This window comes from Accipiter gentilis, chromosome 18, assembly GCF_929443795.1.
Source record: "Accipiter gentilis chromosome 18, bAccGen1.1, whole genome shotgun sequence".
NCBI classification, from domain to species: Eukaryota; Metazoa; Chordata; class Aves; order Accipitriformes; family Accipitridae; genus Astur; species Astur gentilis.
The window spans coordinates 9,568,595-9,593,234 of record NC_064897.1 but is presented as its reverse complement, the minus strand read 5'-3'; the positions used below and the strand labels follow the sequence as shown (position 1 = coordinate 9,593,234).

At 47.5% G+C, this 24,640-nt stretch overlaps 1 protein-coding gene across 2 annotated transcripts; it reads left to right on the top strand.

Moving 5' to 3' along the window:
* Positions 1-1,242: 1,242 nt before the first annotated feature.
* Positions 1,243-24,140, top strand: SSPN (sarcospan). Of its 2 annotated transcripts, none has more exons than XM_049822266.1 (3): positions 1,243-1,723; positions 14,867-14,953; positions 20,393-24,140. In XM_049822266.1, exons 1-3 carry the CDS (start codon positions 1,391-1,393, stop codon positions 20,756-20,758), a joined length of 786 nt encoding a protein of 261 aa, XP_049678223.1. In that variant the 5' UTR covers positions 1,243-1,390; the 3' UTR covers positions 20,759-24,140. The 2 variants fall into 2 exon arrangements, with proteins under 2 accessions (XP_049678223.1, XP_049678224.1); XM_049822267.1 differs by having other exon boundaries at positions 1,607-1,824.
* Positions 24,141-24,640: the final 500 nt, after the last annotated feature.

Below are 24,640 nucleotides of genomic sequence, written 5' to 3'. Positions count from 1 at the left end.
CGTAGGAAGGCACGACATCAGGCTGTACGCACTCAGGCCTCAGGCCAGCAAAGCATTTAAGCACCTGCTTACCCCTAAGCTTTTGAGTAACTCCTCTGGCGTGAGCTAAGCACAGGCGTCGCGGCAGCCTCCCGCTTCCCACGGTCTTCCCTTGAGAGGACGCGTGCACCGCGGCCCGGCTGGACGCACGGCTGCTGGCATCGCCTCTGGCAAGGGACCGCTCGCCACCCGCCTCCTCTTGCTCCCTCCTATTCCCAGACCTGGTATTTATTCGCTGTCTAACTCTGCAGACCCCAGTCCTGCCGGCACCTCCGTGGGCGAGCCCCTGGGGAGTCCCACCAGTGTCTGAGAGGCTCTGCCAGGGCTCCCAGCGCTGGGTTCAGCTGCAGAACAACTTGAGAGTATTCTAGGAAAAAACCCCCATACTTCTGTTGGTGTGCTGTCCCCGAGCACCAGCGTGAGCCAGCATACGGAGAAAGTGCAGTGACCGCATGTCCACAATGAGATGTCTCTCTCTCTGTGTTAGGTAACATAAATAATTTTCCTGGCGTGGGTAACTTGCAGCCCTGGAAACTCGCTCAGCAGATGTTCAGCTCCAAGTGCTACCAGTACCTGCACAGAAGCACCAGTCCTCATCGCTGGTCCGTCCGCCTCCTCATAAAACATGCCTAGCTGTGCTTTTGCAACTATTGGGAAGAGAGAGGATTCCTTTTGGCTCCCCAGGGTATTAATCTGAATTTTTGTTTGTGTTAATTTCATACTTTCCACACACGTAGTCAACTCCCTCCCACTGAAACGCACCTATTTAATCTGATTCAGCCGGTGCATGAAACGTGCCCATTGTGTGCATGGTGCTGCGTGGGTTCACCGAGTTACGCTCTGCATGCCAGTAATGCCCAGGGGAGCCGCGGCGTGATGAGCTCCTACCTGCCTGCTCGGTGCGCACACAGACGCAGGCACTTGATCGCTCCCGGCTCCCTGGCGAGACAGATTTCCCTCCTGTTCCTCAGCTGGCAATGCAGACTTTCTGCGTGCTATTTGCCCGTCCAGCTGCTCCACAAACCTGCACACACGTGTGTGCTCACACCTATGTAGCTGCGGTGGCACGCATGCCCAGCCGTGCGTCCATAGCCAGCCCCCGTGCAGAGCCGGCGCCTGCACGTTGGCAGTTCGCTACCCCCCTTGAATCCCCCTCTTCTCTGGGCTATATGTGGCATTTCGAAGCTCTGACAATCTGCTCCAAATGTTTTCCATATTTGTTCAGCCTCCTTGATTCAAATACCAGGAACAACTCAGCCAGCACAAAGCGAAGCTTTGGGGGGCAAAAAAACTCACACCCCCATCAGCGCGCGCACACACACACGCACGTGAGAACCTAAAGTTCATCGGCATGGGAAAGGAGGAGGAGAAGAAACCCCAGCACAGCACGTCCCTGAATAACCAGAGCCAGACAGGGAAGGCACCCGAAGGGGAGAAAAGCACCGACTCGAGCAAGACGCAGGAGTCCGCGATGAAGAAGAAGAAGAAGCAGAAGAAAACCAAGGGGGATCCCAAAACTGGCCAGGAGGAGGAATCCCACACTTGTTGTGGCTGCCGTTTCCCGCTGCTGTTTGCTTTGTTGCAGCTGGCATTAGGCATCTCTGTAACAGTGCTGGGCTTCCTTATGGCAGGCATCAGTTCTTCTCTGCTAGTCAGAGACACTCCATATTGGGCTGGGATAATTGTAAGCATAAAGTCTGCTTCTCCATAAAGTGCCTTTGCCAACATTAATGCAAGCTGCATGACGCTCCACTTTAGACTAACCAACTGCATGCACAACACCATGTGAGTTATGCTAACTATAAATATTCCTGGGATTAAATGTCTGGGTATACTTTCCCAAGGAAACTGCTCCTGCAGAATAACACAGTCTTTCGTATTCTTCCCTGAAATACCCAACAGACCTTAAATAAAATGCAGGGTTGCTGTTCACTAGATGTATGTATTAGCTTGTGCTTTGCAGTGAACTCCTGCCTGGTGATGCTGAAAAAAAATGTTGATTACTTATGCTGCCTTCCCTCTTTCCCCACCAAACCATAACAATCAGGTTTGAGAAGTGACAGCATAACTCTATAACTCACAACTTTTACCGGGGCGCGTTGGTAATAGCAAGAGGAGAGAAATGGCTGTCTTTTGAGCTTCCTCGCTGTGCTGCCTTGAAGAACCGCTGCGATTTAACCCCCTTCCTACCCGCCGCTCCCCGACTTCTCCCCCACCGGAGGGAGAGACCGCACGTGGCCGTGGGGAGGGGGACGGCACCGGTGGGTGGGTAACGTGGCAGGGAAATGGGAGCCCATCCCAGGGCCCACTGGTAGCTCCTGCCAAGTCACGCGTGGTTTCCGAGTGACACGCCAGCCTCGCCACGTGGGCTGGCAGGGACTGGATAAGGGCAGGGTCCTCCCAGGCATAAATAGGAGACACGGCTCGGGGGGAAGCCCGGGCTGGTCCCCAGGGCCGGCTGCCCTGCAGAGGTGGGGAGGAGGTGCAGGGTCTCGGTGTTGTGCGTGGCGTGGCCCCGCTTGGCCATGTGCTCAGGGACGCGCGGTTTGCCTGCGGAGAGACGGGGTCGGTGATTATGAGCCTGGGACGTGCCATGGGTGCAATTTAGTATGCAGGGTTTTTTTTTTTCCCTAGGCAGCAGGCTTCAGGAAAATATATACTGATGTGTTAGCACTGGTTTGGGTGTTGTTAGACTGTAAGAACTCCCAGCAAATAAATTTGTGTTTAGGTATTTAGAGAAAAGATTTCTTGATGTGCTAAACAGCTATGGGAGCATATCCCACAAATGTAATTCCTTGCCAGTTGAAGGATTATCTGAACACCTGAACTGTTTGGGGTTTGCTGTATTAATCCTGCTGGGCGACCCTCCAAAGAGTGGAAAGAACAAGACCTGAGTTCCCAAATGAAACGCTCCTCTTACTCACCTCGCCCTTCTTGTTTCTCTTCCAGCCGAAGAGGTATCTAAGAGTTGAGCAATGTTTTGCAGGGCGAGAGCCTGCCCTTGTTCAGGAGGACAACTTCCTCCTGGGGTTTTTGCTGTTACAAGCCAGGGGGGAGTGCGGATGATAAAATAACAGCATGTGACATTTTCACTACTGCTGTTTATTTGGGGATTCTGGAGGTCAGATTATTTCTTCTCCAGACAGCACTTGTAGTATCCCTGGTTTGAAATAGCTTTTTCACTAGAAAAAGTTGACTCGCAAAGACTGGGGAAAGAGTGAGCTGGACTGAACTAGTATACAGCTGGGGAGGTGGGAAAAGCCATGGAAGCAGCCCCCGGCCCATGTGAACGTCATCAGCATCCAAACAGCATCCGAGACATCCGCATATGCCTGATCTCCCTCGGTGAGGCCTGAAACCCCACCAAAGTCACTGCTTTCTGAAAACAGAGCTCTAACCCCTCTCGTTTTTAGCAGCAGCTGCCGGCAGTGGTGACATTCGGATGTCCGCACGAGGCAAAGCTCACTCACTTTCAGAGTTCCCCCCTGAAAAACAGGCAAAATTTGCCATTTGCATTCCTGAGCTAACCCACGACTCAATCAAAACCCAGCTCTCAGCCGTGGTGGTCATGTTTCATGTTTTGCACTCACCAGCCAGCCAGGATAACCCCTGGGGGAACACGTCTCCTTGGGACTGTGCTGGCTGTGGCGGTCAGGGCTTCATTTTGCTTCATGTTACAGGGTGCCCCAGCTATCGGGAAGACCAGTGCGGCCTGTGGGCTGCGGGCAGGGACCCGTGGGGAGGGGTTACTGTACCTACGGTCTGAGTCAGACGGTGACTTTTTCCCTGGGGACTCAGGTGCGATGTTGAGCACGTTTGATTCCTCCGTGGCTCCGAATGGCTTTTGGTGCTCCCCTGCTTGCCCTCAGGGTGATGAGAGGGACCCTGTGCTGGGGGCACGTGGCCAGGCAGGCTCCTGGGGGACCACACGGCTCTTCTGCACCCTCAGCCCAGAGCAGAAGGGAAAGGGGGGTCTGATGCCAGCAGAGAGGGTGGGAAAAAGGGAAACCGGTGCGAGAAAGGAGAGGTTGAAGTGCTGGTGCAGCCCCAGAGCCTCCCAGCAAGAAAGCGCTACGTAGGGAGTGCTGGCCGTGGCCAATGCGCCATGGGAATAATGCAAAGCTTATATCTGAGGGCAAAAAGCAGGACGTACGACATGGTGCTGCATTCGCTTTGTTCCTGTGCTGTGATGTCTCCGTGGAGGTATTTGGTGCCCACTGGGACATCGGACAGAGATGGCCAGGAGCTGCTGAGCTGGAGTTCCTGGTGTGTGGGTCACAGGGGGCTGCTGGCGAGCTGTGGCAGGGAGCGTGCTGAGGATCGGCCTCCGGAAAGCTGGGGGAAATTGGTCTGTGAAAGAGGAGCCTGGGCTGGGACGTCCTATGTGTGACTGGACGTCCTATGGGCTGGCTCTTGGGCTGCTGTGGGAAGCTGCATGGAGGCCATGTAGGTAGGGGATGGGTGACCCACATGCTGCTCAGGAGCAAACCTCATGCCAGAAAGCGACTTCCCGAAACTCATTTATTCGCACAGAAATGAGCAACAGAACAGAAAGATGTGGTGTAAAATACCAGAGCATATTTGTTTTAGTAGCATCCCACTCAAGTGCTCTTTTTAAAGGACTTGATTAGTATTCAAAATCAAGAACTTAAAAAATCTATTATCGAGACCTTTTTAGCAACATTAGAGATAATGGGCGAAGCTCATTCCTAGTGTTACTCCTTTGGAATTACACCAGGGCTGGATTTGACCCCACGGCTGTTAATGCAGGATGACAGAAAAATGAAGGAAAATTACTAATGTGTTAAATAGACCCTGATTGATTGAAAGATTTTTTTCTTTCTTCTTTATTAGTGGCAAAATGGTGACACCGCTCCTGGCTGAAAATCGAGTGCTTTAGTGCATTACCATGAATGAAAAGGAACTTATTTAGAGAAGCAGCAAGGCAGTCTGAATTAAACCAGTTCAAAACCTGACCGCCTAGGCTTGTGAGGATAGCGCGTGCCAGGGATTGGGTTCACCATCCTGTGGAATAAAGGTGTCCAGCAGCCTGCTGACGGGGAGCGGAGGAGGCCCCCGACACCGAAGGGGTCCCCCCCAGGGGGTGCCCAGCACTGGCCCTTCCCTCCTGCGGCTCCTGCAGAAGGCAACAACACAGCTTGCATTGCACCAGAAGCGTTTCACCATGAAACCTGGTTAAAAACCTACTGGTTCAAAATGCATTTCTTCTGAAATCCGGGGGCGTTAGTCAGAAACCGAAGGAAAGGTTTATGGACAGAAACCATGGAGCCTACGTGATTTACCACTTCTGCTTCAGCTTCAACAACCTATTCCCTGTAAAATGCCTCCGCCGCCTTGCTAGGGACAGGCGATACACACAACTATAAACAGCGAGGGTGGCATTTGTTTCACCTACCTGTAGCCATTTACAGCAAAGGTGTCCAGGTCTGAAGCAGTTGCGTGGCTCCTCTGTGAGACCTGTCCCGAGCACCCGAAACTGCAGGCTGGACCACCCCGGCAGTCTCTTCCTTCCTGCTGTTTTGAAGGAGCTTGGACAAACTCTTCACAAATTCACCCAGGAGTGCAGGACTTTTTATTGTTTTTTCTGTGTCTTGCCACTGACTTGCTGCGTAGCTCTGGGCAAGTTACTTAACCTTGCCGAGACTTTGTTATTTCCCCTGTAAAGTGGGGTTAATAATGGCTATCTGTCACCCCTTGCTTTGAGATCCTTGGATGAAAAGTGTTGCAGAAGCAGTAGATATTAATGGCATCCTTTTCATTCCTTTTCATTAGCTTGTGGCCTTTTGACACCCAGAAGAAGAAACGATGTATTTCTCCTTGAAATATCTGCTCTTAGATTATTTCCACTGTGATCAAAAGTAGAGAGTATCAGAGTTTTCACAGGCGAGCTCCCTTTCAGCCCCATTTTGCAGACTCAGGCAGTTAAGAAAGTTACAGAAATGCTCATCAGAAATGATTATCCAGGCTGTTTATTATTTCTGTCAAAGTTATTTTAAATCCATATATATGTATGGATGTACATAAAATCGGGACTTTTAAAAACATTTTTCAAAAAATCTTTCTCAGGCAGCTCAAGGCAGCAAGCGTGGCTCCAGCTGTCATTTATTTTCTTGCAAAAAGTGTCTCAAAAGACCTTCCATGGGCCGAACCTCCAGCCCGGGAGCTCTGATGCTCCTCCCTGCTCAGGCCCTTCAGGGCCACATCTCCCCGGGTAAACCCCCAGGCCAGAGGGTCCCGGAGCTTTACCCAAGGGGTAACCATGGCTTGTTGCTTTTTGGCATCAGTGGTCAAGCATTGGCTTCTCTGCCCTGGTGGAGTGAGGCTGATGTGGGTCTTTGTGGTGCAACAGGCAGCCAGACTTTCAACTGAAAAAGCAGTTTAAATATTCTTCATTTACCTGGAGTCAGTAATGTTTATGTTTCTTTGTTTATACTTTTTTTAAAGAACCTTTAAAAAACTTAAGCCAAAACCTTCACCAAAGGAAACAAGTTCTTTGCTTTGCGCGTCTCACAGACAAGGATAGGTGAGACAAATGGAGTTTCCACTACGGCTGGAAAACCCAGCTGTGAGGGACAGTTCGCGGGAGATGAGGGGCGAGAGGGAGTGCATGGCGTGGCAGCATCAGAGAACGGTACAAGACAACCCGGGCCGACAGAGGAGTTTGGCTGGCTTTCATGCTTCAAAGACCTTTCGATGCTTAGTACAACATGGCTAGCAAACAGCCAGGACTACCCCCAGACGCTGCGTATCCCTATCAGATGCTGATAATCGAGATGTTTGTTTAATTGATGTACTTCCGCGTGACAGTCTGACTTGGATGGTGGGTCCTGCCACTGACTCAGCGCGTGCTCGTGGGCTGGTAAACCTCAGTGCCAAAATCAATCGTGCTGCGTGTAACAGGCAGTGCTGACCCAGCCTCTGCCTCTTTAGGTTGTCCGGGTTTGTGTCATTTTGGGGCTGGAAGGGCAGGAAGGAGGTGTGACGAGCTCCCTGCACCCAGCACCCTCTCTGGCTTGTACAGCTCTCGGCAAAGTTGCTCCAGCATCCCCAGTTCCCAAGGACGCAGCAAGGCCCCTAAAATGAAGCTGAACTTTTGAAATGGTAGGAGGTGGCAACAGGGAGAGGCCAGGGGTTGGGACTTTCATCCTGAAAATGGGTACAGCGATGGTGACGTGTATAACTGTTAAGGAGAAGCTTTGAGAACGTTGTGAGATAGATGCTGAAAGGATGAAGCATTGTATATAGGCGTCTGGGGAAAAAAGGATGGTACCATGCTATAAAGTGATATAAATTAGAAATTGGGGTTAAACGTGTCCTAACGATTAGCCGGGGTTGGTGAGACGGATGCTCCTCTGGACCAGAAGGGATTTGCTGTACATGTAGCCGTTCCTATAATGTAGATAGTTTCGCTGGCTCAGTGTGACAAAGCGATTCAAGGGCCATGCTGTCTCTGACAATTTCCCCACAGATGAGGCTCTGTAGATGTTTCCACCTAAAAGCCTTTCTGCAGAGGGTGTCTCACATGATAAAATGAGGCAAACCTGTATGGGTAAACCCCTGTCAGCCTCCTTGCCTTTCTCTTTCCAGATCCTCCCACCTGCTGCATGTAACGTTTTTCCACAAGGCCGGACGCTCTGGCTGCACGGTGGTGGCCCTGCCAAACATCAGACAACCGCTTCATGCATGAGGCAACCTTTTTATCTTCCTAGAGAGGGTCAATAATTGGGATGCATCCCCAGCTAGAGCGAGAGGCAACCGATCCCATTCCATATTGATATGGGGGATGATTGACTATTTAAAAACCCCTGAAATGTGTTCTCTTTTAAAGCCTGAAAGGAGAGAGACACTTTCTTGTTAGCCCTGGCCCCTTGCTGGGTTTTTTTGTTGTTGCTTTTGACACCTTTTCCTGCAGCAATTGTGAACGTGGCTTTCAGTCAGGCTTTACCTCCTATACAGCCTTGCTGGGTTTTTAACTTTTACTTGTTATTAGGGAAACCGATTTCAATTTTTAATAAAAAGTGACACTTAAAAACTGGTGCCATCAAAGCAGCTAATGGAAATTATAGTCATGCAGGCATCCATTTTTTATACAAGCTAGCTTCAATTAGCCATGGGCAAACATCAAAAGGTTTGAGGGAGGATTGCCTTCAAGAAGACCCTCCAAGTTTAGGTATTTAATTGAACCTTCTCCAAAGTATGTGAAACTCTGGATGGTAGGCAATGAGATACGCTGCATGAAATAGGCTCTGGTGAGGTTTCCTGTGCTTGTTTATAGCCATATATGTATCTAGGACCAGAGTAGTTTTCCTCAGAACCCCCTGCCATTAAATCTCATCATTTTCTAAGAGTAACTGTGCACTGATGCCTGATTAACTGAAATCCATACTTTTATTTTCATCAAGTATAGAGTGGAAAATTTTGATGGGAAAAAAACCCATCAAAATGTCACCTTTCAGAATGGTTTGAGAAGGTAGCTGCACACCAGAGGTCTGTGTGATACCTGGTCAAGTGCTGATCTAAGCCTGGACACCTCTGTGGCTTAGCCCCCTGGTCTAGCTACAGCCTCAAGGGGAAAGAGGGAGGAAATCAGAGTTTCTGGCTAGACTACGTTTGTGCAAAAAGCCTGGGTAAGATTTGTAGAGGGATATTGTTCAAACAGGTTTCCTCAGCCTAGATAACCTTTTGACTATATAGAGATGATGGCTTTCCATAGCTTCATAATCATGGACGCATCTCAAACCGCAAATCGTGTTCATGTAGCGCTCTTAGCCATGCTACACTTCTCACGTTGCAAATCACTGCTGGCTCTGGGAACTTTGAATTATTTTTTTTTTTTTTTTGTTCCCTCAAGCGTTTGATCACCCAGCACCGTATTTCTGACTTAACAGCCATAATGGACTGCTGCTGCAGCTCCTGGCTTTGTAAGTGATGGTAGCCTTTGCAGCGCTTTGCCATGGGAATTAAATCTTACCACAGCACAAGTGACCATTTTCACTGCTGAGCAACTGACCTAAACAGCAAAGATCGTTATGGAAAAATATGATTTCATTTGATTATGAATGTTCTTGCAGGGTTTTGATGACTTTACAGAATTTAAAAGAAAGTTGTGCATCTGCCACGGTGTGTAATTTCATAGCTTGAAGGGACTATAGTAAAGACATCATTATTTTATTCTGTAGGTGGGGCAGGGATGGTCAGTTATTATAGGTTTTATGACAGTTAAAAGAATGATTTCCTAGATGATGATGGCCTTTGCCTGCAACCACAATATACATGTTTATCATTATTATTACAGCTATTATTTCTGGAAGTAATTTATATGCAACTAGACTGTCCTTAAATCTAACGAGAAATCTATACGGGGAAAAAACCATTAAGGTACAATACATCTGAGTGGCAGACTGGCTTCTTTTACATGTGGTAGTGAGACCCAGGCTGACCTGAGGGTGATGAAAGCTGGCAGTGAAAATTGCCTGTAGCACCCACTTTCACTGCAGTTTCCTCAAACCTCATAAAGCAAATGAACATCAGTGTTGCCGTCTGCAGCAGCCTGTACAGATGTCTGGCATCAGACATGATCCTGGTTCATAATGGCAAAGCCAACAGGAACATGTTCTTTCTTGTACCAATGTTTGCGTCCAGTGAGAATGTTAAATTTGGCGTCTCCAAAGGCGTGGACAGGAGCTAAGCCTTGCCATATCTAACAAGGCAGGTGAGCCATCAAGCCAAATATCACCTCTGAGGATAAGCCAGAGAATTCAGAGATAGCTACAAGAGATAATTTCTTTATCCTTGTCCCTACAAACAGAAAGATCCATAGTGTCTTGAAGTCAGCAACTATAAAATAACTTGTCCACAATGGAAATTTTTTCCTAACACTGTTAATAGCGGTTTCCCCCCTGAAGTTTGAGAGTTTACATTCTTATTAGAAAGGGCATAGTCCACCTGTGGATCTCAGCAATGCTGTGTAGCATTACACTGCATATATTTGAGAGGTATTGTCCTCCAGTGTGTTTTCTTTCTGCCTGTAAAGGTTGTTGCAGGCGGTTCTTGTTAACAGGCCCCCATATAAAGAGCAGATGAGTCTTCGTGAGTGTTTGCAGCATTTGTCTTGTGATGTGGTGTAGACCCAAGATGCTCCTTTGAACCAGGTTTTTGCCTCCTTCCTTCATTTCTTGGTGGCTGTTTTCAACCATCCTGCTTTACCAGCCTCATGTGCCAGGGTTTCCAAGATGCTTTGGGTAAGAAGTACTTTGCTGGAGTTGCTTTGTTCTATAGCAACACTTGAGCTAAAATTGTAACGGTAACAAAAGAAAAAGCAGTTTCACCAATATACAAGGGAGAGATGCAGACAGATTAGAGCAATCTGTGGTTTTGAAATCTGTCAAAATAAAGCAAACCACATTAATATGTCAGTGTGCGAAGAGAATGAATGCAAACCACAGCGGAAAGTTGTGCCCTACGTATTCGTATTTCTCCCAGTTATGTACATTACATAACCATGTTCATCACTACCATGTGGTGTCCTTGTGCCACTCGTACACCTCGTGCTTAGTCCTTGCAGGACCAGAAGCGAATGAGCCACAGGGAGGTAAGGACGGGGAAAGCAGCTCCTTTGCCCTGAGCCTCGTGGTCCTCACCGGGTGGCAACGTCTGTGGGCTTTGTCCTCACACCCTTCTGCATCGTCACCTGCGTTTGTTCCTGTTGGAGCCTGTTTTTCTGACCCGTGATGCTTTTAAAAGTGTGATAAGTTTAGTGGGAGGGACAGGGTTGGATGGTGCAGAGGGATGCTGGCACCATGCTGGGCAGGGCATCAGCCCGCTGTGCTTCAGTGGCAGCCGGAGATCTTCAGCAGGGCGAGATCGGCTAAAGTAAAGCTGATGGTGAGGGATTTGGGGTACATAAAGCTTGAGATCGATCTTCTTTACTGCTTGAGTTCTGGTTTTAAGATGATCAACATACGTAAAGGCACGCTCCTTGCAAGTGCCGAATGTGCGTTGCGGTACGGTTGCAGTCTCACTGTTGAACCATCTATTTTGCAGCAGCGTGTGAGGCTCCAGGCTGTGAGAAACACCCAGTTGTGATAGCCAGTGCGTGCATACAGGGAGAGTCAGTTTGTCAAAGTCCTGAAGAGCCAAGGACTGCACGCTGGATCTCCGTGGGTGCAGGGATTCTCCCAGGCAATTCAGCTGGGACCCAGTCCTAAATGTGGTTGGAATCAGGTCCTGTTTCCTGCTGAAATCTATAGGATCTTAATTCAGTTCTCATGACAACAGGCTCTAGCAACTAGCAGGGGTGGGGGCAACCCAGAAAATGTCTACTCCTATTTTGATTGTGGTTTAAAACCCCCTAATTCTGAAGTCACTTTTCAGCCTGAGATGTTCCTGCCCAATGGAAGGAACATCTACTGCTTCCCACTAAAAAGAAACAGTATTGAAACTTTTCTACAGCGTAAACTTTAAGTTTTTCAGCCAGCCCTAGTAAACAGCTGTTTGCCCTGGATTGTGAACTAAGGGATTTCAAAGGGTATGCCTTAACCAAAATTAAATCTGTACCCTCTGTATCACATTCGCATCTTCTTCTATACAGTACTTTTCTAAATTTAAATTCTTTCCTTGGATAACCTTTCATGTCACTATCTATTCAGCAAAGGGTGTGTTAGTCTGTCTGGAAAATTTTGAAATAGGATCTTGAAATAAACTTGAGTTGAAATTTACTCAGCGTAGAAATGCATATTTCTAGATTTCCAGATAACACTTACAAGAGCTGATCTAATTAACTGCTATTCTGCAGCTCTTAGAGAATCCATTTTATTTGTATAACAAATGCGTATCGATTGGTGGCAAGCAAGTGCTAAAGCAAGTTCAATTGCATTTTATGTTGTGTGCGTAGTCAATAAGGCATAGGAAATGTATGCTTCATGCTGGGATAGTGCAGTGGCTATTGAAGCACTAGGATGCAGGATTACCTAATGCTACTTAGCAATCAGCATCAACAGCATCCATAACGTACCTGCTGTAATGCAGCTGTCTTAGTCACTTAGCAGGTCCTAACAAATATTTACCAGAGGATTTTTATAGTTATTCTATTACACTTCACAGGTATAATTCAAAACCGATCTATTAATAATGTATAAAATAGAAGCATAAAGCTGTTTTCTGTATAAATGTTCCACACTTCGGTTTCTTCCAATGAGTGAATTTACCTTTAAAGAACCCAAATGTAAAACATATATGGGTCATAATTCTCAGCTACATTATTTTTTACCGTCACTTACAAAAATACACATCTCTGGTTAGAAAAAAAAAAAAAAAAAAAGTTGGTATATTGTTATAAAAGAAATAGTTAAGCCTTCTGAAATATCCTGGCCAAGACTTGCTGGAATCCTGACCCAGTGTAATCTTTTATAAATACCTCTTTACAAATGTGCCTCTTCAAGTATCCCTGAGTATATTATTTAAATCCCAGAGGAACTTTAGAAAGCACGTGCAGGAATGGAAATCCTTTTAAACGATAGTCTTTTGTATGGGAAGCTTTCTGAAGAGGGAGGTCTGATCCTGCGGCTTTGAAATCCGGCAGGGTTTTTGCAGGAGTTGCACGAGGCAGTTGATGGTAAATTCCACCATCAGTATCTGACTCTGCCCTCGGAAATGAATGCAGCTGTGTTGGCTTTCTGTGGGAAAATGGGAGTGGGAATGGGAGAGCGGGCACAGTCCCATGATGTCTCACGGGAGTAACCTGGAGGCAAATCTGGCCCTCGGTTCATGCAAGTGTAAATGCCCACTAGTGTAGCTGAAGCAAAGCAAATTTGATTTATTGCTCATAACAAGATCCTTCAGCACCAGATCCTGAAAAAACTTAGGTCTAGCTTTGACATGGGCAGCCCCTTTGATTTCACATGAATTTGAGGATGTAATGTTAAGCGAGTGTATTTGAGCATTTTTTTTTTAGCTCTCGCTGCAGGTTCTTTCCTTCAGCCACTACTGCCACTGGGGGAGTTTATCATTTGGATATTACTAGAGATATGATCTCCTTAAGATTTAAGTTTTATGGGCATGTTAATTGAATTAAAAGATTAATATACAGTGCAAGGGACCAAGGACATAGGCGATTAATCCTGAGAAATAAAACATGCTTGAGTCACATAGAAGCACTATAGGGCAAAAAAAACCCCAGCACTGAAGGACCTTTGACAAGAAAGGTTGTTTTTTTCCCCTGACAACCCTGTCAGCTATGGCTGTCAACAATAAAAAGAAGAAAACAAATAAATTGGAGGCCGTGTGTAAGTCATAGGACCAGAATATAAATACACATGACACGGAAAGGAGTAAATAATACTGCCGCTTTCTTTAGAAATGTTCTCAGGCAATACTTCCTATTCATGTCCTACTGAAACGACATGAAATAAAACTTTATGGGAAAAAGTGTTATTAATCACACAGGTTCTTGAGGGACATGACTATCTGTGTGTTGAGAGGCACTCCTCCTTTACGGGGCTGCTGTCTACTGCCTTACACCAACAATGAGATACAAAGAAAAGTTGGGTATTTTATGCATCACGTCGTAAAAAAAAAAAGTGTTTAACCGTTGCCGTCTAAAAGAACAGTTATGCATTTTTCGCTGCAGGTCAAGCAGTCCCCTGTGGAACTGGAAATCTGGATGTGAACAGCACTGCCAGGGCATGCAGTGAGCGGGGGGACGGGGCTGTGAAGGAGCCCCACACTCCTGCAGGCAGCTCCATGGCGTAGTCCTACCCCGAGCAAAGGCAACTGGCACCTGGGTCTGGCCCGAGAGGGCAAATCCCACTGCTCTGGGAAAGCAGAAAGCCTCAAATTAAGGAGAAGTCTTAGAATCATAGAATCATAGAATCATTTAGGTTGGAAGGCCCAAAGGAAAATGAAGGGGGGAACAATACAGATTCTCGCTGTAGTCCCTGAGAATTTAATAGCTATCATTTATAATCAAGATGCTCCTAGCAAGGAGGCCAAGGCTCGCTCCCGGCCCCGTGTGAAGACAAGCCTTAGCGCTTTTGAAAGCACGCTGGCTGAGCTCGGCTAAGGTCCCCACTAAGGCTCATCACACCTGGACCTTTTTTAAAGGTGTGATATGAAGTGGCATTTAAAAACGCGTGCATGCCAGCGACTCACCTGTTTTCCCAAGGCAACCCAAACACGCATAGGTTTCTCCAAGCGTAGCTCCAGCCACCAGCAATGCCCTGTCCCTCTGCGGGTGCAGTCAGGACTCCTCTCGTTCCCTGATCCAGCCCCGGCAGCCCCAAGGGAAGGTGTTCGCTCTAGGAGAGGTTGAAAGTCTCTGCTATAAACTGTGCTGCTTCTTATCCAGCGACAGCTATGGTTACTGATTTACAACCTGCACTGGTGCCATAAAAACCCTGTCAGCACCCAGTGGTACATAGGATGGTGCTCTTTGGGCGTGCAAGCCCAATTTCATAAGCCTGCTGCTCCATTTTGATAGTTAGTTAGATGGACGAAAATTCAAAACACATCCTAGAGGCTCTTGCTGGGCTGTGTCTTTGTAGATCTGATTCAAAAAGTCCCTCTGAGTAAGTTTTTTGTGCCTCAGTATCTGTAAAGTGAAGGTTAAAGCTCTTTCCTCCTCACAAGTGCATCCGAACACATGAGGCTCTTACACGCATGGCTGTAGCCCCTACTCCAATGACTTCACTTACTCATTGCTCCTTGAGTTATGGTCCTGCTAACGGAGAAGGTGTTTTGGCTTGAAAAAAATGTATTTTTGCGGTTTCTTTTTTTAACTCTGACACATTCTACATCTCTTCCCTTGCAGGTCTGTGTAGTGTCCTTAGTGGGATTTGTTATGCTTTGTATTTTGTACCAACCTGATGAGAAGACCTGTGTGCAGTTCACAGTAAAGGTACCTTGACTTTTCTTTAATTTCTTTTTCTTCTCATGTTGTTAAATGTAATCAAAAAAGTTGATACTGGGGGTATTTTAAGACCACATGGAAAGAAGTGAAAATGCACCTGAAATGCAAGAATGTTTTTCTGGTATCTTCCATGCAGCTAAGGAAGAAACTGTAGCTTATAAAGGGGAAACGCTAATAACAAATATTTCAAATAAGAACAAGATACTGTTTTATTTGCCATGTTTTAAGAATATCAGAGAGATTCATATCAACAAAGCTGGAATAATTTGGGAAGTGTTCAGTGAAAGATTGAGGGTTCCTGGTTAAGTAGAGATATTAATAGGGAGCTGGGTAAGAAGTAGGGTGGCATAAAATGGGACCACTTAAATCAAGTTTTAATTTTTAATGCGATCTAAGAAGCATCTCGGCATCTTCCCAGCAGTTTTGCTCCTCACCATGAAATAAGAAACTGCATGGGCACAGGCAAATTAAAAAGTGTGGCTGGAAATCTCTACCTGCCCACCTCCGTGGCTGGGGAGAGAGGCTGTACCTGAGCACTGGTAGCCGTGTCCCAGCGCACGGTGCCTTGTGTTGGGGTCAGGCATTAGTGAACATGGGAAAGCATTAGCAAACATAGAGGCAAGCATTCTCCCATGAAGCAAATTCCCATCCGAGCATTGCAAGAGAGGTGCAGAAACCGTGCGCCATGCCCCGCCTCGGTCCCCAAAACTGTGCTTTGTTGACACTGCTAAGTGACTAGAAAAGAGAGGCTGAGAACCCTTGTTCCAGATGGGGTATTTTTAACACCATTTTTCTGGGCTGTTTTTCCTCATTGTAATTTTCAGGGCTCTTAATATTTTGCAGACACATAATAACCAAGAAAAATACCGACGCAAGCAACACAAAATAACAGTGATTATTAACTGAGAAAGGCAGAAAGAAATCAAATGCAAGGAGCGGCTTTCTGAAACCTGGCATTCATCCTCCCTTAGAAATTAGACCCCGGTGTGTCTTTTGTGCCTTTCTCAAGCTTCTCCCGTGGTTAGATAAAGAAAGGGAGAAGAACAATTGTTTCTGCCCTTTGATCGCCTTTACATTCTTACCCTGTCACCTTTACACCCGGAGTAAGCGTTACAGCTGCCCAGGGAACTGCTGGGCTGGGCGGGAGCTGCCACACCAGGCTTTTTATTGCTTGCCCTGCAGCATTAAATTGAACTTGGCATCCAAGCAGGAAGGGAGTCATCCCTCGTGGTGGGAACGGCATGTGGGGCTGGGCAGCTCAGATGTCTCTGCCACCCTTAGCAACACCACCCACCCTGGCAGTGAGAGGAACGTGAACCATCGTTCCCGCAAGAAAAGAAATGCTTTTAAAGTGCTCCCCAGGAGATGTAAAATGGGTTATTCCTCGTCACCTGGCAGAGTCAGGGCTAAAGTCTCCCTTGAAAGGCTTCTGGTTCAGTCGATGGCCGACGGACTGTTGCCTACCCAAAGCACCCTCCTCCCCAGAATCCACCTTTGCGACGTTTCCGATTGCAGCATGCCACAAAACTCGATCATTCCCAGGCTGTTCACCTCTCCTGTCCCACATCCCCACCAAGAGCTGTTATCCCACAGTGCCTCCCTCCTCCCTGCCTCTCCTGGCGAACGGCTTCTGGCTGCAGGGCACGTACCTCTTTTAAATAAAAAGTAGGAGTTGAGAGTCTCCTCCAGGCCTTTGATCACGCAGGGCTCATCTAAATCTCCAGTATCACTTCCCAGATCTTCAAATGACAGTTAGACTCTGTCTCTGAACAAAATAAAAAGAACATTAGCTATTCAGCGACAAGGCTGAGGATGCAAAATTACAATCATGAGACAAAGCCAAGCAACTTGGGTGGTTCTCTCCTCCTTGGGGACCTGATGCCTCATCCAGCGCCACGGCTGGGTTCAGCCCTATCTGCCCCGACTGTCGTCCTGAGGACTTGCTCCCCAGCCCAGTCCCTGCCCTCACGCTGGTGGCCGGTGGCCACCGAGGCTGCTGAGCATCATCCTACAAGAAAACCTTGGCCAGGTTTCCCTGGAGTAGAGTAAGCACCCCGGGACCCCTTGCATAGCCCAGGGGTCACTTTGGGAAGAGAACCACACACGCAGGCCTGGGGGATCTTAGTCAACCCCCGAGGTGACCCTACGACCACTGTGGGTGAGTCCCTCAGGGTGGGAAATGGGAGGAGACCTGTGCAGTCCTCTCTGCCTTCCTCCCCCTCGACAGCTGCTTCTTTCATTTCACACTTGCCTGAGCCCTGGATCCTGTTAAAGAAGGAGGTGTTAGAACTGCTTTCTGCAGAAGTCCCTGACACTATACTGCGGGTATCCGCTGCACCCCCTGCATCCGTGAGAAAGGGAGACCACCACCCAAAGGGAGGGTGGCTTTGCCCTTCGGGGGGACAGCGACGAGTGCCAGGCTGAATTCCTGCCCCTGCCCCATCTCCGTGTCTGCAGGCAGCGTGCTCTGCAGCATGGCAAAGCAGCATGCCCCGCTGTTACGAGTGTATTTAAAAGGGGAGATCCTCTTCCCTTGGCAAAAAAACCCAAAACCAACCGCATAGGAAAATCTTGAGGAGTCCCGTGGACTTCCTGAGCTATTTGCTAATATTTGACAGATTGCTCACTGTGGTCCTCATCACAGCATCTCCCATGGCAGCATGACACCCTCTACTCCTGCCCACCCAGCCCCAGCAGCCCACGCCATGACACACACCACGGTTCCTGTTCCCTGCATGGGCTTGCGCCCAAGCCACCACCACCTTCAGAAGGGGTCCCCTGGATCCACGTCTGCAAACCCTTCTGGTTTCACCTCTGATAACTGTGAGAAGCCTTTTCCACAAGGAACTCAGTCCACCTTAGGTTATTTATTTTCTTTTTGGCACAGAGCAAAACTATTGCCAGTAAATATCGCTAAAATGTTTCCTCCTCATATGAGGAACCCGAAGGAGGATGAGCTGCCATGCTCTGACCTCATCATATGCTGTCTCTCCCCGCTTCCCTTTTCTCCTTCTATTTAAACAGCAATCACAGTGTCTACCTCTCTGAGGCTGTTAAAAAAACAGTTTTCCAGTGGCAAGCTCTGGTTCCTGGGCAGAGCTCACTATGGGGTTGTATTTGCCATGTTGAAGTTGCCTTCAGGTCTGGCATGTGATTAATCTGCTGATGGGATCTCAGCACTCACTGTCTTGTGCTCCCTCACAGGCAGTATTTGCATTTGCCTCACCTTTGATATTTGAAAATGTGTTCATTTTCAGCAGCTCGCAGAGAGATTCCTCTGCAAACATCTTGTGAGAATAATAAGCTATCTGGAAATTGCCCTATGTCCCCACGCATCTTTCTTTGCCTCTGAGGACTGCTGTAAGTGCTGCCTGTGTATTCAGATTCTGAGATTTCCTTCCCTTTAGGTACAGAACAGGCAAATTCTTGCTTACTGTACCTGGAGTGTAGCTTAGGCTGTGGATCTCATGATATTTTGTCCTGACTTTGGATAGAAGTTGGCAGCTAAATAAAATACTTGCCAAGGGAGAATCGGGCACATCGTGTAGTCTTGGCTTAATATCTCATTTATTAGGGAGGCCTGATTCTGTCTTCTGCTGGTCTGAATCCAGGGAATTCCAGCCAGTCCCCTAGGATTTCTACATCGCAGAACAACTTTCATCCCTCAGAGGAGAGGAATGGTCATCAATGTTTGTCCATTTTCCATTTTCCCCATCAAACACACTTGCACCATCTTTTAAAGTAACGCCATCAGCTTATGAATTACCACATCTTTGTTTGGAGGGGGTCCATCAGTCAGTAGTGCTCCATTTTCTGTGCGCTTTTTATGAGGAGGTGTCCCCGTTTTCCAACTTCACCTTTCCCATGGACCTTTACCTTGAAAGCTGCAGGGATAAAGTAATTGCATTTAATAAGAGCCACCCTCATTCTGAAGCTGCCCTTGGTTTAAGGCTGCAGGGGAAGTCATTAAATTTAATAGTAGCCAAGTCTTGGAAATGAAGATCTTGCTGTAAGAATTCAGTGGTGCGGGGGGGGGGGGGGGGGGGGGAGGGGGGAGAAAATATATATAGTGCTGTAAGATCTGCAACAAACCCAAATATTTTTTTTTCAAGTTGGCAACCGAATAGGAAGATTGATTCACGCTGTAGATATAAGACAAATACACCAGGAGCGTGAATTTTATCAAGACATACATACTTGGAGTTTCAAGGTCATAAAAAATGCTTTTATATTGCTAGTTTGCTTGCGTTATTGAGGTTAAGAGACAGAAAGAGAGAAGCTGCTGTTTAAAATAACAGATTCCCAACCATGCCATGTGTCTGACAGATAAGACGCCAAGAAAAATAAATGTTTTTGCAGTGCTGAACAGAACCAAAAATGCTATTTTGGCTAAACACAGAATATGATTTTAATATACATTCACACATATTTTGTATGCAGCATGGCAACTGCCAGTTCCAGCTATCAAAAGCAAGGGAAGGCCATATGCTCTGGTATCCGAAGGTCTCAGGTGCAACCTGGAGCGACAAAGGCTCTGAGCTGCTGCCGCTTTCTGTGCATTTGTGCGGGTGGACTGTGCATAGCTACCCTTCATAAAAGCCACCCTATTTTAAAGCTGCCACTGGTGTAAGGAGTAGCAGGGTGACGAGCAGACCCTTGCCCTAATGCCATGGCACTGGGAAATGAAAGTAGCTCGCTGCTCTTTCATACCTTTGAAAAGCTTTTCCATGTTTATGGGGCAAGTTTTGGAAGGAGATTGAGCAGAGCATGCACTTTCTTGTGGAGATTTGCATTCCTGCTCCACAGTAGGACCTGGGAAGCAAGCAGGCTGGCTGCATTTGCAGGCCCACAAGCGGGAGATCAGCCACCTCGCTGACTGATTTGCAAGTATAAATCAAATTTGTTTGGGCATGCAAACCAAGAGCCGGGAATAACACATGCACAAAGTTTCAAAAACACCTACTTCTCAGTGCAGCCTGGGATAAGATGTCAGCCCAAGCCTCAGTCTGCTCAGCTCTGCTTCAAGGCAGCTGCACTAATTTATCTCAGCTGATTACTAGGAGTCTAGCCAACGCAGGTACAATGGTAGAGGAAGACGCTCCCTCCTTCTCTATAAAGCTTCTGGCTGTATAGAGACAGATTTCTTGGTGCTCTTGTCAGGTCTCAAAATTGCAAGGTAATACTCATATAAAATACGCAAGGCTAGAACCTTGCGATGACCTGCTGACCTTTGCATCACCAGGAGGTTATTGCTGCCTTGCAATTTTTGAAGCATACAGTGTCCAGATAGTACATTGAATGCATGCATTTTCTGTGAAGTACTTGTGCATGCATTCGTTCTGTGTTCCTCATTCTCTGTGTAGCTGGAAAAAGAGTGGTTTTTTCTTTTTTTCTTTTCTTTTTTTTTTTTTTTTTGCTTTCTTTCAGCTGATGTATTTTCTCCTGAGTGCCCTGGGTCTGGTTGCCTGTGTTTTGGCAGTGGCTTTTGCTGCACACCATTATTTGCAGATGACAAAATTCACCTGCGATACCATCCTCGAGTCCTGCCAGTGCAAACTGGACACTGCAGACCCCCTTGGTAGGACCTTCGTCTACCAGGACGCAGGTGACTGTGGCAGCCTCACCAGCATGCTTAACCTGTACTTACTTCTGCAGATGGTTCTCAATCTGATCGCAGCCCTGGTGTGTCTGTCGGCATGCTTCGTGATGTGGAAACACAGATACCAGGTCTTTTACGTGGGCGTTCGGTTCTACCCTTTAACTGCTACTGAAGGCCAGCAACAGAAAGTATAAGGTCTGGGCTGGTGGGGGGCTGTAGCCAGGGAATGGAAAATGTCAGCATACTGCCACCATAGACACCACGGACGGATGAGTGTTTATAAGGTTTTTGACAAGGGAAAAACATTCGCACAGTTTTAATGAATATATTTTTCAATTATTTTAAGAGCATTTTATACGACTGCTCTTGCAAAAGGTCTCTTGTGAGATTATATAGAGGTCACAAAGTCCTAAAGATGCAGCTGTACAATACTCACCATAGAGGATCTTTAATAGCCATAGACAAAATGTGAGCTTAGAAAATCATTGGGAACCCATCTGCAGGGCTACAGCCGCTAAGAAATAGGGTACATTTCCCTCGCTGGTAGATATCTGTTCTTGCCTTCGGAGAAGCTATACCAATTTCTACCAGATAAAGATCTGGTCCAAACTGCTTAATTATAATCATGCTGATCATGCTTAGGGAATATATTGTCTCTCGGATGCTCTGTATATAATCCATGCTAACCTGATGGGGATTCTCCATATGGAAAAGTAATTAGGAAGGTCAAGACCTCTTCAAATACAGGTTGAGACCAACAGCAAAGTGAATATCTTGACAACTGCCATATAAAATAGACATAAGAATTTTCAGAGTGACTAATGATACAGGTTACCTAAACCAATTACTAATAAACAACAATATGAGTGGGTTGACTGATGGTGATTCGGTGGGCCCTGCTTGAGACCCCAGGCAGATTTCTGAAGTATGAACACTTGGCACTTCGTAAGAAAAGATCAGTTTAAGAAACCTTGAGCTACTCTCCTAAAGTGGAGGACCCTAAATCACTAGTCACATTGAAAACTATGTTGACATTGCTGTAATTGCAGGCTCCCAAAGCCGGCGTCTAGCCAGTTCCACCAATTATACTCCAAGCACAAAAGGCCAAATGCATTTTTGGTGTAACTACTCTGAAGACAATCAGCCTTACACACCAGCAGTGGAGTTGGGCCAACAGCCCTGAAAGATATATCCCCGCAACAATGAATGTTTTTAAAATGGGGTGGAGGGAGGGAAGCAAGAAGAGACTGCCAGTCTCCCAAAGACATCATTTATTATGATGAGGGCAAAAGCATAATGTTTTCTTAGTAAGCAGCGTAGAATAACAAAACGCATTCAAACAGTGCTTTTTCACCCTGAAAGTGTGGCTCTAGAAGTGCTTTAAGTCTCATTAGCCTTATACCGAGACAAGTGTGTTGGTTTGTCCCTCGAGCTGTCACTTCCACTTGCACACCATGGACTTCTAAATGTAGGAGCAACTCTGAATCAGCAGCGTTTTGCACTGCCTGCCAATATATATCTGTGCAAGGGCAAGGCAGTTGGTGCTCACACCCTGCCCTGACTAGGGATTTCCCGATCCCAGCCAGAGCAAGGGTGTTTCTGAGGTGGGGTGGAGCAATCACATGCCAGAAAAACTGAGCCATAATCATTAGCAAGGAGGAAGCAAATAAAATTTCTATAAGGCTTCAAAGAAACAAAAACTTTCTGTTTCTGCAACAAAAATAGCCACCAGGAAGTCAAAAACCCAGTCTGGCAAAAAGCTAGTTGTCTTAAGTAGCTCTAATCCTACCCCAAAACTGTCTTCCATATGGTGATCACACATCACCCCAGGGCTAGACCAGCATACCTCCAGGGTCAGAAGGTCACAGCGTAGTTAAGTCTCCTGTGGTCCACCTAGAGCGCTGCTTGGTGTACACGCTCAAGTTTTTGTCATGGAAAGTGCTTCTAGAGTAGACAGCATCACCAAGGTGCTCTCTGCCAAGCTGCAAAGTGAGGAGCTTCAGAAAATGAAGGTTTATGAGACCAGCTTCCAAATGGCCTTTTTTATGCACCTACAAATAACTGTCGCTAGTAAGCATGGCCGCGGGGCACATTTGCAAGGGTGCCGTTCGCTTGCCTACATGTCACCACCCATCCGAAGTCCTAAGCCTGGTTCCCAGGCATGCTCGGAGCAAGCTGAGACAGCGGCGGAGTGTGCGGGCAGGTTGGCGATGTAAGACCCGGCTGCCGGCATCGGCGGTGCCATCGGTGCGGTGGCGGGATCCAGCCCGGGTCCCCCGACTCCGGCAGGGCATGCCGCAAGCAGCGCTGGAGGACCCGTGCCAGGGCCAGCCTCCCGTATGAGATGGGTCCACAGGGGTGCCTCTCACTTGCTGCTTGTACTTAGATATTGGTTTGTCCCCCATCCCTCGCACGTCTCCCTCTGCGCTCTCCGTGGAAGCGCAGGGCGGAGGAGATACCTCCCGCCCACCTGCACGACCCTCGCTGCGCCTGCTCCTCCCTACCGCCAAAACTGTGGGCTCTCGTCTCCGCAAAGAAGATAACGAGAAGCGGGAAGGGGATCGAGGGGAGGCTGAAGGACAGCTCAGCTTTGGGGCTTCCTCCCGCCCTCGCCACCAGGCGCTGCACCCCAACAGCTGGCAAAACAAGAGGAAGGCTCTGCTGGCAGAGCAGGGCATGTTTTCCCACCCTGCCTTTTCCTTGCTGTTCAGAAGATGACTTGGTCTGCAAGAGCTCTAGCTTAGGCTGCGCTGCGTGCAGGCTGGCAGCAGAGAGCTGTTGTGGGAGACGGCTGGGTGGCCTCGGCCGAGCGGCATTTCCACCAGAGCCGGGCTTTTGTCTCCTTAATCCTTTGACCTCGGTCTCACCCACATGTTTTCACTCCCTGTCTCCCATCACCTCCCAGGCACTGGGCTCCCAGAGGCCAGCCCCTGTTAGATGGGGCTGGGCTCGCCTTGCCTGGCCTCTGCCTACTCACCCCCGGGCTTAAATTTGCTGGGACTCCTCTAGTGCTCGAAAGACGCGGCGGTGATGGTCACAGAGTCACTGAAGATGCCTTCAGCGTGGTGACGGGGAAGAGAAGGAAGATCTGGATAAGAGAGCCTGCTCCGCTTAGCAAGCTGTGCACCTCCGTAACAGCGCACCCTCCGCTTCGAGCCACCGCCGCTGAGTTCAGTTCGCTAATCAGAGCCTTGCAGCTTAACCTTTGCTCTGGAAGAAAGCAATATTCATCATATATTCTGTCGGTATTTTAATGCTTAATGAATAAATATGGGGCATTTTGATCTAGCAAAGACTAACTTCTGTGTTTCCTCTTTATATATCTCAAGAGCATAAAATCAGAACAGGAGAGATGGGGAAATGGACACGGTAGCATTTGGAACTCGTTTCCCCCGGGTATGGTTTTACAACATGTATTTTGCTCCGATCAAGAATTTTGGAAAGTACTATTTAAAGGATTTTCACCTACCACAGCATACTCAGACAGCTCCCAGCCTTTTCCCGGTGTCAGAGTCCACACAGACTGTACCAGGAGAAAGACTGGGACTAAAAGGCTTGGAAAGGACAGAGGTGTTGAAGAAAAAAACAGGGTTTTTTAAGTCCTGGAAATTTATTCTCTGGGCGAACTCCGCAGAAAGGGGTAGGATTAAACCGCTACGGACACACAGAATTTGCGAAGGGCTCAGTGTAATTTACTCTCACAAACCCAGGTGTGATTCTCATTTGCACCCTGGCCACTTTACACTGTTTTCCCAGTGTAAAGGGGTTGTAAAGACGGCATCAATCATTTTTACACCTACTTTATGGCCATTTTACACAGCTAAAAGGGCCCTTTGTGTAAATGAGTACTCAAGCCCTAGAGGATTTAATAGAGAGGAGATCCTTTCTATAGACTGCACTAGACCCTCTAATAGGGTCTATTACTGGGATATAACTCTCTGCAGGATTTTATAGCTTGGCTTAAAGATCATCGGTCTTGATTAAATTCAGTTCTGCAAAACTTTTCCAAAGGCTGTAACCCCCCTGGTGACATGCCTGCTCCTCCACCCCGAGCACACGCAAACAGCGATGGTGTT

Excerpts from the sequence above, each read along its gene's own strand:
- SSPN (XM_049822266.1), top strand. The coding sequence starts at position 1,391 with ATGGGAAAGGAGGAGGAGAAGAAACCCCAGCACAGCACGTCCCTGAAT. Across the intron at positions 1,724-14,866 it reads CATATTGGGCTGGGATAATT|GTCTGTGTAGTGTCCTTAGT; the intron begins GTAAGCATAAAG and ends CTTCCCTTGCAG. Across the intron at positions 14,954-20,392 it reads GTGTGCAGTTCACAGTAAAG|CTGATGTATTTTCTCCTGAG; the intron begins GTACCTTGACTT and ends GCTTTCTTTCAG.